General features: G+C 37.7%; 1 protein-coding gene across 2 annotated transcripts; it reads right to left on the bottom strand.

Moving 5' to 3' along the window:
* Positions 1-38: 38 nt before the first annotated feature.
* Positions 39-5,646, bottom strand: LOC120344324 (uncharacterized). 2 transcript variants are annotated; one of them, XM_039413476.2, is made up of 5 exons: positions 5,497-5,646; positions 3,885-4,021; positions 2,628-2,756; positions 2,058-2,242; positions 39-1,335 (listed from the first exon to the last, which is right to left on the bottom strand). In XM_039413476.2, the coding sequence occupies exons 2-4, from the start codon at positions 3,998-4,000 to the stop codon at positions 2,107-2,109; spliced, it is 381 nt and encodes a 126-aa protein (XP_039269410.1). In that variant the 5' UTR covers positions 4,001-4,021; positions 5,497-5,646; the 3' UTR covers positions 39-1,335; positions 2,058-2,106. The 2 variants fall into 2 exon arrangements, with proteins under 2 accessions (XP_039269410.1, XP_039269421.1); XM_039413487.2 differs by having other exon boundaries at positions 2,079-2,242.
* Between the last annotated feature and the right edge of the window lie 8,370 nt (positions 5,647-14,016).

The following is a 14,016-nucleotide window of genomic DNA, read 5'->3' as shown; positions in this document are numbered from 1 at the left end:
AAAATTCAAATTTCTTAACCGACAAGTGAACACAAATCTGCGGTGTAAAGATTTTATTGCACCAACAGAACTGTTAATTAAAGATAAGTCATAAATCGATAATGAGAACTAAATCAGTAGTAAAGAAACAGAAAGCGCAACTACGTTAAACTACTACTAACTTTATCAACTTTCCGAATAAGTGAACCCAAAACGAGTGCTTCTTTTAATTTTTGCTTTTCTCCCATCAAACTCTTAGGATTACAGAGAAAAACAAGAGGTTAACGGCATAAATGTCGCAACTATTCAAACTCGCTGCACTTAGATTGTACTTATGCCATACTTATTTGCAAAAAAAAAGCTCTCTGCCAAATTTTGACCTTTTTAAATAAGTTCTGTGACTTCAGAGTAAGCGACAGCAACACAAACATGTATGGGAATCTTTGATAGGAGGGTATGTAGAGAAACTAAAACCCATAAGCTGGTTAAATTCGAGCCGGGAGTTGTTAAGAGATATAACCTACCAAATTTCTCTATTGGGCTCCTCTACACTACGAAACATTAGCGAGCAAATAGATAAAAAATAAAGCGTAATAAATGGCGAGAACCAATAACTGAAACAAACTCACAGAGGCGAAAGATATTGTTAATTTCGCCAAAACCATTAAAATTTCCGCCAAATGGATCTCAGCAGCTTGTGTATAAGAATAAGAATATACACGAGCAGACGGCGCTTTTCATATTAATTTGATGAACCATAGTATTGCAATATGGGCCGTAGCTGTTTTTTTTATAGTCGTTTTTTTTCCTGTTCGTCGAATAAGAAAAAATGTGCGACCGAGTCCCGGCTGGAAATCTACAGCAGGGTAAGTACAAAGTGTCCATAAAGTCCATTTACTATTTAAATTTTGTTATGAAGCGAGTCCTCAACATATCCTAACCAGGTTTGTTGTTTTTATAATCAGTAATTGTTCAAGTATTTTTACTTCATTTAATACATCTGTAAGGTCCAAACCAATATATGGTGTCGATAAATTCCCTCTTTTCAATTTTAAAATATTCAAGATTTTATGGACACCCTATATTTTGACCCAAGTTCCGTTAATCAGAACATAGGCTATTCCCCAGTGAAAGTAACAATGCCAAGCCATCCTGTGGAAAAAAGCATAATCTTCCACATCTTTCAGTAGTCAAGTAAGAAATCAAATAATAAATGCAAAAGCATAAAAGTTCGGTATCGAAGAAATAGAGAGGCGATGGATAGTTTCAATGTTGTTTTCAATATTCAAATTGTCGTCATAAAATCACTCCGGCAGAGGACGCGAGAGATGACTCAAGGGTATACGGATCAGACATCTGAAAAAGTAAATAAAAATTGTTAATAAATCTACAATCGTTGCTCGAAAATGTTTTCAGTCAGATCACTAGATTAGGATCCAGTACTCAAATCTACAAATACAGATGTCGGAAGTCATAAAAAAGTGTTCCCGTCTGCCATGAACAGTGTTCCCATTCGCCCTAAACCTAGTTTTAATAAAATCGGGCCTGTGGAAATGGTAATGTGGTAAAAATGAAAGTTAAAAAATTTTGAAATCGATTAATCCATCATTTGCGAAGAAAAGTTGAGTTTTTGCAACAACTAGAACATCAACAACAATTTAACCAAACGATTTTATGTCCACTTGGTGTTTAATATTGAAAACAAAGTACCGGTAATTTGCGGTTGTACTAGCGCAGCGGTGCACAACATGCGGCCGTCGTGAAAAAATAATGGGGCCGTCCACATACAAAATCCTATAAACCAAGAATAGGTCCAACGGAAAGAAAAATCCGTTTAAAATGCGAATATTTTACTTCCAAGTAGTCATACATACTTCATAATTGGTCAGACTGCACTTCGCATGGATCAAATACGCGGTTGTGACGTCATAAACGGGACAGAAAAATAAATTTCGCGCGAAGACGCGCTCATCGACCACCTGGAGGCCGTATTGATTAAAAATAGGGCCAATCAGGCCGCCAATAGCAAAGAGGTTGTGCACCCCTGTACTATCGTAAGGCATTACTAAAATACTGACCCGAAGACCCAACAAACTCACTCCTTACGCCCTCTGCAGTCTGATGTGATTACTTGCTGACTGATCTTGTCCGTCCAGACTTTACAAAAGTGTGTCGTTTTCTGTTATTAGCTTCGTTCTCAAATTTTGCAAGCATTCCCCATTGACTTGGACGAGACGTGTGTTGACTGGCTTCGCGCTTAGTTCTAAAAGTAGAGAAGAGTTATTATGAGTATCTCAAATACTACAACAACCTGGTAGGTCCCAGTATGTATCTCCGCCAATGCAGGGGAATATTGTTCGAAAGAGTATTTTCTTCCGCGGAGGGTGACATTATCGGAATTTCAAACATTATGAGAAAATAAAAAACGATCGAGATGTTTTTTCGCATCTGCCACGGAAACAAATATCAATTCGGACTTCAGGAGAAACGCACAATACCAGGATGACAGCATAACCCACGTGAGAAATTCAATAAAATTGAATTGATTATTTAATAAGGATATCTAAATCAAAACGAACCATACACGTATTCGGAAGAGAACATCGTCAATTATAAATAAAAGTCGGAAAGTATCCGAATCACCAAACCTTCCTTTTCCGCTAGCATGCTTGAACAATTTGTTATCTGGGGTGAGATTATAATAATCGTATTCATCGTAGTAGGTGGATTCAAAGTACCGGATCGCGTCGTCAGTTGCACTCTCTCCTCGTTGAATTCTGGAAATACAGAATATACTGAAAATCAGGTTCAAACAAATGTGGATATATATTTATGACACAGAATTATCCCCAAGACTTCGAACACCCCAGGTATATAGGATAGTCATTACTTATCGATTTTAATCGGTAAGTATGTTGATAGGTATTTGTCTGTCTGTCTGTTAGATGCACGCGATATCTCACGAAAGCGAGATTGAATCTGCTCCAGATTTTGCATGTGCATTCATCACATGTCGGACCAGAAGCCTATTGATTTTGGATGAAATATGTTGTATAATTAGCGAGTTATTAATTAATTAGTGATGGGACACAAGGTGTCACTATGGAGTAAGAGCGCTGTTTTAGGTGATTGCCTAACTTTCGATCGACAAGTCTTCGGTCTCTGACCGATATTCTCGTCTTTATTCTTGCTACATCCTCCTTGCATTATATGCATATGGATCTCGTGCGAATTCTTAGAGGAAGAATATAGAGTCAGTTACGCATATATATATATATTCAAGACACTGAATTCTCCCAAGGCTTGGGCGCCCCAGGTATATAGAATAGGCATGTTTATTCCTGCTACAGCCAGCATCCTTGCGTTATACGCATCTACTTGTGCAAAGGCATAAGGTAAAAAAGGTGATTAGTCTCGCGTAATCACAAGCTATCTATCAAACACTTTTAATGCATCAATTGGCTTTTGTCTCGCCAACACTAACAGGTTCTATAGAGTGAACCTCGGCTCTCCACTAGTCATCACTCGTAAATTGCCGCGCTAATCTTCGTTTCACAAAAGGTCATTTCCATAATATTCGCTCCATGCGTGCGGTGTTTGTTTGAAACCCGGTAGCTCAGTATATGGTTTGGTTTCACTTATTTGGTACAGAGAGAGATCCATTCATAAATGAATAATGAATGAAAATTGACTTTACGCATTGGTAATGGGAGTAGTAAACAGGTGGCCATTTGGTTTGCAATTGGCTTTTCAATGCCAATAGCGTGGTGCTAGTCATTGAATGCGTGTTCGACACGGGAGCAAGGCATTATCCAATAAAAATTAAATACAATAAGATTAATTACACTCCAACTGGTGGAGCACGGCGCAACGATCAAAACGCCAACACATGAACTAATACTTACTTCGGATTGACTGTGCTTGGGCTTTCTGATCTGGATGAAGATGGTGAGGTCACATCGGGAAAACCGATTTGTTCTCCGATGTTGTCAGGGGAAGATGGTGTCGATGAGTCGGACATGTTTATGTTCTATGTGGATACCTTGAATATGAAATACATTGATTTTTAAAGGATAGTATCGTTACCGGGGGCGGTGACCGTACATTTGAACACATGTGTATATTCGCGGGTTCAATCTATATGCGGGTGCTAAAACCCATAGGTTAGGGTTAGTATGGGTTCAAATATCCGTAAAACAAAAACAAAAAAAAACAATAGGTGCAATAGTATGCAGGTGCAATTGTCGTGGGTTCAAATGTACGTGGGTTCAAATGTTCACCGGGAGCATATTAAATACAGGGCACAAATAAACACTGCATGTGTGTAGACCGCAGAGGACAAAATCAACCAATCAACTTTCTATTATTTCATATTCCGAGGGACGATTGAATCTGTGAAATATCAAACCTACACATACTGGAGTTCAAACTACCACAACTAACTTTTGAAAGTTTGATTCACAAATTACGTCATCAGACGTGACGTCATAAAACTACCCAGAGGACATTAAGACAGATACCAAGAAGATCAATTGAAGAAAACTTTATTTCTATTCAAACAAACCAGCACAATCTTTTATAGCCTCACCGGGAACGCAATGTGTGTGTGTGTCCTAAGTAAACCTTCAAGTCAATAGCACGCCAGACCTAGCGAGAGTGAAATCATTGGGAGATTCATTACGTCACATAACAGATTTATTTTTACACGAAGAAAGAGAGAACTTTTTATTGATCGTGTCTGAGCCGGATGTGTGAAATACGCAACCACTAAATTACATAATATTCTATTTCAAAGGGATTATTATATTGTATATGTATTCGGGAAGAACAATTTACAAAATATCGCGACATCCAAATGTCTTTCAAAGTCATAAATAATTTAAATAGATCTCAGCGTTACTCGGTGATTATGAAGAGGTTATAATCAGTCCTATCCTACTTATTATTTATGTTGAAAAATCGAAGAATGCTATTACAGTAAAGTATTGCACTGCGCTGGGATGGTTGCAAAACGGTAAAGATCAAACGTTAAACAAGCGTATACGTTTCGCGGTTCATCCCCAGCAAGAGAGTATGATTTCCCGCCGTTCGAAGCTGGAAATTTCAAAAACACCGCCAGTAAATGGCCTAATTGAACCAAATGAATATTATTGTACATTATGACAATCATTTAATTACATTTTCCACCCCGTACTCAAGTAATTGATCTGAAAGGGCTTCAGCATACTATTCACTCGAGAGTTAGCATTTAGCGCGTATTGTTCCCGGTAAACCACATTGCCTAGTTTGATTCAGAATTCTTCATACCATTTTGCGCGTGTGGTTAGGGTCTTCAGCTTAATTGAGAGTGAGCAAGGCACCGCTAACGGGATAAAAAGCTAACGTAGATTCATCCCCTTAACGAAATATGTCTACAAATAGCAGCTAATAAAACACTTTAAATATTCGATCTATCAAAAATCCTGCTATATACTCTGAATTGCTTTTATCAGAGCAATAAGTATTAAATATATATACCTGTTGAGGGTTTGTGAAACAATAACTTGTCTTTACGAAGGTTGTATCGTCTGATATCACAATTGTAGTACATTACAAAGCAACAAATGTTAAAGTTATCATACATACGGTAATTAGAGTATATGAAAAAAAGAAAAATTATTGGTTAGATTAAGGTTAATAGCGAAAGTTACTATCGGCCCAGTAGAATATAGTTTGACATCTGAAACTCTCTTACCGTTGAATGCTACTTTAATTACCCCTTACGGTGAGAACGATCGCGAGCAATGATTTCCAACACTCAATGAATACAATAGAAAACTAGAAACACAACAACAGATATACATTTGAAGTTGTTTGCAAGACGCTCTCTCTATACAACGATGAAAAATAGTATCTACTTGTCATAGCTCTATTAGCACTTACTACACGAACATCAATATAAGTATGAGTGTCACTCAAAAACGAATAGACAATACATAATGTATCGGAGGTTCGTTTATATAAGCATAAATCACTTCCCCGCTGTAATTCCCCTGGCACCTGTCTGTAAATGTTTGCATAATTTTAACACCTGTCTGTTATTGGTGACGTCATATCTGCCAGATGTCAATCAATAATCTACAGTCTTTACCGCATAATATCTGATTTGAACAATGAAATGACGCAGCATGACCGGATGAGAGAAAACAAGAGGTTATAATTGCGTTCAGAAGTATTATGAGGTGAAACGATTTCATTATCGCATAAAAATGTGTACCCTGACTCACGGGGAAAACGCTTGAATGTGCAGCAAGTTTAGTTTTATGCTTCCGTGTTTCCGGGTTCATTTAAGCGCGTCGCACGTCTTATCTCGAATTACGGGTTCTTTTTAGGCGCATAAATTCACCAGTTGGTGACCTTGTATTTACATAAACGTTCTACCTTTGCTTCCTACACTAAACGAAAATCATACTTAGTTGGTTCGCTCCAATTTTACACGCAAATTAGGTGAAATAGATTTCGCGAATAAATTTTCTCAAAGCCGTTGCATAATAACTAGACCTGCAAATTTTATCGTCGCTTATGCAGACAGATTCACACTGTTGGTCACAAAATGCGTGTATTGCCAGGCGGAAGTTGCATTATAAATAGAAAACACACATCAGTGAATCATAGTCAAACTTTTACATAACTTTACGCGTTACGTGACGCCGCGTCACTGTTACTGTATGTATGAAATGTATGTATAATTGGGCGCTCCAGAAGTGTGCGTACCAATATGGAGGTAACTAATTTAGTTCGCCTTCTCTACATTAAATTGTGTAAAGGGACGGAAGCCAATAGGCAGGGGATATATTCAATTGGCTAACATAGACAGTCCCTGAACTCGCAATAGAACTAAAATAAGAAAAATAGGAATAAAATTAGGGCCTAACCCAAACCTGGTACACACACTACCGGGGAGTACCGATACTTGTGCACAGTAATTAAGGCTAGATCGAATTGAACGTGTTTTCAATATAATATTAATCCTAATATCTTATAATTGATTACACTAATTAGTCGCAAATTCGCGGTAATAGTAAGGAGGATACCTAATTTGCCTCGCTGCAATTGGCTGCTTGAGAACTATTACATACTCACATCCTAATAGTTAGAAAGGTCAGGTTGATCATATGAGGATCTTCAAATGATTCTAAGGTCCCGTCTTACTCGCTAAGTACAAATGCTGCTATTGATCAGTATTCGGGTCGAGGTTAAATCGTACCCAAAGCGAGTTTACGCAATCTATGCTAATTAAATATACGCCGTCGTTACACTGTGCCTTACCGTTTGCATGAATTTATCAGCGCTGCCCTTCGAATGTTAATCAACGAACCAGACTGCCTGAAAATGTTAAAATATCCTCGACCTTTGCGCTTGACATTCACTTGCGAAGAGGGTGTAATTTCCACGACATTTCACATTAGAGAGAAATCGATTCAACTTGATTGAACGTATTGAAAAAGAGAGAATGTGAGATTTACGAAGAAGGCAATTTGCACTAACCACTCGTGCGTAACGAGAACAACAACGAACCCACAGCTATCGAATAGACTGAAATAATTCATCATTTATACCAAACAATACAAAAAAGGCTAAACCCACCAAATAACTAAACGATAAATTCCAGAAATATTGGTTATACGTACATAACGGCTCCAAAAAAGGGAAATACTGGGCAATTATAGTACATAACAGCATTCAATAAGACGGGATATTTCGATTCGTAATTTCAACGTTAAACACTTAAATTGCACGCACGAGTGACACAAAATAGCACAAAGCGTTACCATTTTTGGATCTATTGTACAAAACACCCCTCTATCGTTTAAAAAAAAATAAATGAGTGATTATCATTTTCAAGTCGAACCTTAGCTTTGTACAAAATATCCTCATTTTTTTTTTATTGCTTCGCTAATATTCTAATCATTTCTTTCATTATTTCAGTTTACCTTAGATCTGGTAAGGAAGAGCAATGACTTAGCCAAGTTTTGGAGTTTTCTGAATCCGACCACATCAATAGAATAGCTAGTACAGTATCGCGCCATTACCATGCAATTAACTTTCTGATCTGTTTTATTCGATTCTGCTCGCATCGGATCATAATAAGTGGCAAGGAATAACAAGATAGAGCCGTAGACTATATTCACAAATTGTCTTAAATAGGCTGCATCGTAAGTAAATCTCCAGTCGAGAGCAATGAGCTTCTGTTATAATCGAAATAATGGCTGACATATAAAAATAACCTACGAAACGCTCGACACAACCTTAAGTGAACGCGACAAAACAAACGATCGATGTCGTCGTCAACGGAGCCATTATTATTATCATCGATTGTGACGGTTCAATCGGGTCCAATGATCAATTCTCTCGTTTTGCGATTCTCTCTCCTTGGTTGGAGGGCGGTGGGATTCAAAATATACGGACAACACGCAAGTATAGGGAACACATAATTAAATAAATAAATAATACATATATGGCAGATAAATCGATCGGATGTGGGATTACTATTGATAAGGGCGGAACATCGTTCTGATGCTGTGAAGTAGCCGCACCTCAAAAACAACAATCCAATAGAACACGGAAAAAATTCGAAATTATAGAACAGTCCATACATCTGGAACAACTAATTAGTAAATTAAATATTCTTAATCTTATACCCCAACTGCGATGGTAACCTGTTAAAAGGCTGCCATCAGTAGTTTATTTTTCCACCAGACTAAAAATAAACATTGGACATATAGAATGTAAAAAACTGACATTTCGCGGCGATGAGAGACGCGGAATATAAAATTCGGATTATCGAGCAGCTGTACCTGTTCACTACATCAATAAGCTTTCAGACTCCCGCTCAACGGAATGATAAGAAAACCCGGGAAAAAAATAGTAATTATTCAGTTCCGGTTAGGCTTAGGGCGAGGAATGATTTGAAAATTTGTATTTCCATCGCAATTTGCATTTCTAAACCACTGAATAAATACTAATTTTCTTATTCTGAGCGTTGGCGGGAACTTTGTACAGAAGATACAAAAGGTCTTATCCTGGCCACTCACACTAAACGTATTTTTACTTTAAGCAGGAACGTCCACTGACTTGCTCCAAAGCTGATTGATCGAAATGAAGCCCTCAGCGGCTTCGTGCATTTTATAATACGCGGTTCAAATGGGTCCAGTGCTTTATTACACCTTCTTATGGCACTTAAGTAGTATCCATTAGGAAAATTAGCGCAGTCCCGCAAATGAACGGTAAGATATATAAATCATTACAGACCGATATAAATTTACGACATGTAAATAAGGCTGTAAGTCAAACGTGAGCCTAAAGCAAGTTGTAAATACCATCGGCGGACAACACGGTCATATTGTAAATCTTTCAGACTACCATAAACGTAACTCAAATTTGAATTCAACAAGACTTGACGTGTGTGGGAGCTTCCTAGTGAAGGTATCGTTAAAATAGAAGTACTTCAAAGTCAAAGAAGTCCAGAGGCATATATCATTTGTACTGTTACTGAAATATGGCATTGCATCCCACGAGTTTTAAACAGAGATAAATAGTACTCTTAACCACATTTTAACTTTTTCATGTAAAATCGACCCAGAGCTTGAAAAATCGCTGTAACTGTTAACTGTAAAATCACGATGATCTTTTGAACCGAGACCCCACCACAAAAAAGTGAGATTTGAGAAAAATACCCTGCCATCTTTAAAATAAGATAATAAAATAAATGATAAAATAAGAAAAATTGAATTTACAGCGCATCTGCATTCATAAACCTAACCCGATAATTTGTTTATTGCGAGCGTTAGCGGGTTATGTTTTGGTGGGGTATTTGTACAAAATATTCAAAACCGAATATGAAGCATCTTGCAGGATATAACTTTTCGATTTTCATTCAAAACTCCCATAGAATTTGATGATGAAATTTCGGTGCTCCCGATGTATGTGCAGCAAGACGGCGCACAACCTGAACATAGTATGTGTACAAGGTTAGGGATCAGGTTGTGCGCCATTTCCGGAGCCGGAATTTCTATTTAGACATGACTGGGCATGACATACGGTAAGTAAATATTTGAAATCCAGAATTAAAGTCTATCAAAGACTTCATAATATGATAGCTCATATCTTTGCAAACAATGTTCGAGTTCAAAAGCACGAACAAAGCAATCTCGGCAAGGTACAATTGGCGTCTTTTAAGCCACAAAATAACGGCGCCATAAAAGATGTAATCCGAAAATGAGCACTTCTCGGCAACCCTATATTTTTAGCTCAAAAAAATTCGCTGCTTCGTGCGGCCAAGTATGGGCCAGCGACGTTTGCGCAAGTTAAGTGGTATTTCCGCCTCTTTTTTATTAGATATATATTTATAGCTTCTAAAATAGGCAGGTGTGAATATTTGACGCACAATGCTAAGTGTCCATACCAGGACTATGGGGACGGGAACGTCAATAAATATGACCATGGCAAAATTTCCACCCTTCAACAATTTTGCACGCCGTGTTATTGTATTTATAGTAATTTTGAATATAAAAGAAAGGTTCTCGCAGCTAACTAAACCAGAGAAATAACGCTATATAGATTACGATAGTTGCAACCGTACTACTTGGCAATAGATATTTTCATATATAAATAAGTTGACTGATGACGATTTTATTTGTAAATGGAAAAGGCTTATGCTAACAGTATCACCAAACTGTACTCCCCATTGATAGCAATGTTCAAACAGCTACTAAATATATTGTTGGTTTAATTAATAAAATTAATCGTAAATGAATGATTCATAGCCAATTCGCGACAAAATATTTTAATTTGTAATCGCAGGATCGCAGGAACAATCGCAGGATGTTAATTTGGCGCAGCTAATCGCACGGCCGTTGTTGATTAGGATACAATTTCATTTTCACTCCTAGAAATTTACGCATCTTGTTGTTTACCGCGTCTTGCAATAATCCAATGTACTAATCCTACTCATAAAAATGTGTGGTGTTTTTTCGAATTGCAAATTTAGAAATTCGACAAAAGAGGCGGTAAAATTTGAGTTTAAGTTAACATAGGCGTAATATAATGTTTTTTGTGTGTTTACTTTATAACAGTGGTCCCCAACCTTTTATGACTCGTGTGCCCTTCCCAGAAGCTTTGAGCACTCATGATACAATTTCATTTTCACTCCTAGAACTTTACGCATCTTGTTGTTTACCGCGTCTTGCAGTAATCCAATGTTCTAATCCTACACATAATAATGTGTGGTGTTTTTTCGAATTGCAAATTTAGAGATTCGACAAAAGAGGCGGTAAAGTTTGAGTTTAAGTTAACATAGGCGTAATATAATGTTTTTTTGTGTTTACTTTATAACAGTGGTCCCCAACCTTTTATGACTCGTGTGACCTTCCCGGAGGCTTTGAGCACTCATGACCCCCGAATGGTCGTCCAAAATGCGCAGATGATCACCCGAAATCAAGCAAGCTATTTCTCTTGTCTTCTCGTCGCAACGATCGCGATATGAGAGAGACCGCTGGCGGTAGTGAGTTCGTTATCGTCGGCGCATATGCCGTTTCGGGCGATCGTAGCTATATTTTGGCAAGCTCTATGACGTGTTTGTGACGTCGTAGTGACGTAATTTTTGGAGGACATAGTCAGGTAGGGGTTAGGAATAACATATGCTAGGTATAACATTATGCTACGCCCAGCGGAAGTGCTTGTGGTACTAAACTATACTAGACCCAAAAGTCCCCATCGGAGCAAATAAGATCCAATCAATTTTACATCAAACCAATATTGATCCAGCGAATTAATAACATGTTCTAGGTAAATTATATCGATCTGAGATAGATCGATGGTCAAAATTGACTGCTGTCTGCTGCTAGTAAAGTTCTTAACTCAACACTAGCGTTTGCTTGTCCGGTAAAACGAATATACAAGCAAAACGAGACTTGAGCTATTGCCATCCACGAAACCATTTGAACTAAACTAATAAAACTGATACATTTTGGTTACGATAAGACCGTGGAGTGGCGACCAGCTTTTGCTTAGTTATTTGTCTAATGATAGCATATTCAACCTGCTGCCTATATGGCATCAATTATTCAAAGAATAATCTTCATAAAAAAAAGACTGCGCTTGGTCGACAGCACACGCCTTGTGGATGCGTGCCCAAAAAATCGAACCTGATGTATATATCACCGCCCTATAGCCATACACAGAAAATTATTGATATGGCGATATGGGCCATATATCCATCTTTATTTCTTCTAACTCGCTGTCTATATGGCACACCAATTGGCTTCCGCGCGAGGTCATTTAAATGACGATTGTACTAACTGTATACCCATCCATATTCTCAACCTGCTGTCTATATGGCAGCCTAATAACCCTCTATGCAAGTTCATTCGAATGGCGACGATTAGGACCATATAAATATACCTATTCCTAACCTGTTGATCGTCTATACACAAAGTTATTCGTGAGGTGATTCGGACCATGCGAACCATTGGGAATAGCGATACATCCATAACTGAGACTGGTGCCCGCCCTTTTTGCAGACATTGCCGCAAGCGTAGACTCAAAATATAACGCGTTTAGATCAATCTGTTGTTTTGATCTCTATTATTGTACGATATTTTTGTCACGACGAGTGAGAGACGTCTTTTCCTTTTCTTTATTATATTTGCGTTGGAATCATCAGACCAAATCAAACATTTAAAGGGAGCTACTTGTTGTTGACAAAGAATGCTAATAATTTTTAAATTTTCTAACCACCATTTGATGCGTTTCTCACCTTCACTATGTTCAAGACTATAGGGGAGCAACCAATGAGACTTAAAATACTATCAAATAACCATTACTTACATGTGCGATTCTGCGTAGCCTCCCGAAATAATTTAACTCTATTTTGTCAGTTGGACTAACAGAAGGTCTAACTAAGACCTCACTTTTGAAGTGAAACCAATTGATTAGCATTAGACTATGATAGAAAACTGCCTTCTCATTGAAGAAATATAACTTGAAACCTGAATAGCGACAATCAGACAAAGCAAGACGCGCTACCTTTAAGATTACCCAATTGCTTTTATAATTGGACTATAAAATGTCTGGAGGTGTGTTGAGGGTGGTTTCCATTACCGAGCTCTATGTGCTGCTGTGAATTCTGCTTGCAATTAGACATTCGAATTGTGAGCCACAAGCAATACGGTGAAAGGCGAAGAGACGATGCCCCTCAGTGCAGTGACAACCTAGCGTCGATTTCCTCGTTTATTTTCGTAACAATGAAAAATAAGCAATAACAAAGTAACAATGACGTAACAATTGCAATGAGTTCCGCTTAACATCTTTCCCTCAGACAGATGTTTTTTTTGCTAGAAGGCTATTACTTTTATTTATTTCTAAATTTCGCATAAAATCTGATATTTCGTCTAAAATTTCGCTGTATTATTTTATCCATGGGGACACTGGCTGTCCGGTTTGATTCTGTAAATTATTTCTACGCGAAACTCGGAATTTTTTGTGGGTACCGGTGGCGTCAAAGGTAAATACTGCTTCGCTCTGGTTAAGGTGTCCATATATTTGAGCACAGCTCTCTTGCTATTAGTCAGTTTTCAGTTGTGTTTTCAAAAATTAAAAGGAAATCGGATAACATATTTATCTTTATGGCATTCGAGGGGCTTTAGTTTAGTTGCAATATTCAAAAAGTAATCTAAAATCAGGGATCAGAATTTGTAATAGGTACTGATATATTTCTTGGAATGATGATTTTGAACACATAAATAAGTTTATGAGAGATAACAGTTTTTAAACACACTCAAAATAAGCATCAGGAATTTTGAAATAGTAAAGTATATGGAGAATTTTTCTGAAATCAAGGGTCGGGAAACACCCATTGTGTGATGGGACTTGCTTTTTTTCCCTTTTTGATGTTGTATTTTTTATTACTATCGTGTAGCCGTGTACAGAAGTATGCGGAGTCGGAGCTATGGTTTCGACTCATGTGCTTTCCACCGGAGTAGATATACCTATTCTTCG

Source organism: Styela clava, chromosome 1 (genome assembly GCF_964204865.1).
Source record: "Styela clava chromosome 1, kaStyClav1.hap1.2, whole genome shotgun sequence".
NCBI classification, from domain to species: domain Eukaryota; kingdom Metazoa; phylum Chordata; class Ascidiacea; order Stolidobranchia; family Styelidae; genus Styela; species Styela clava.
Note: the sequence above shows the minus strand (reverse complement) of the source record. Positions and strands in the feature narration are given on the sequence as shown.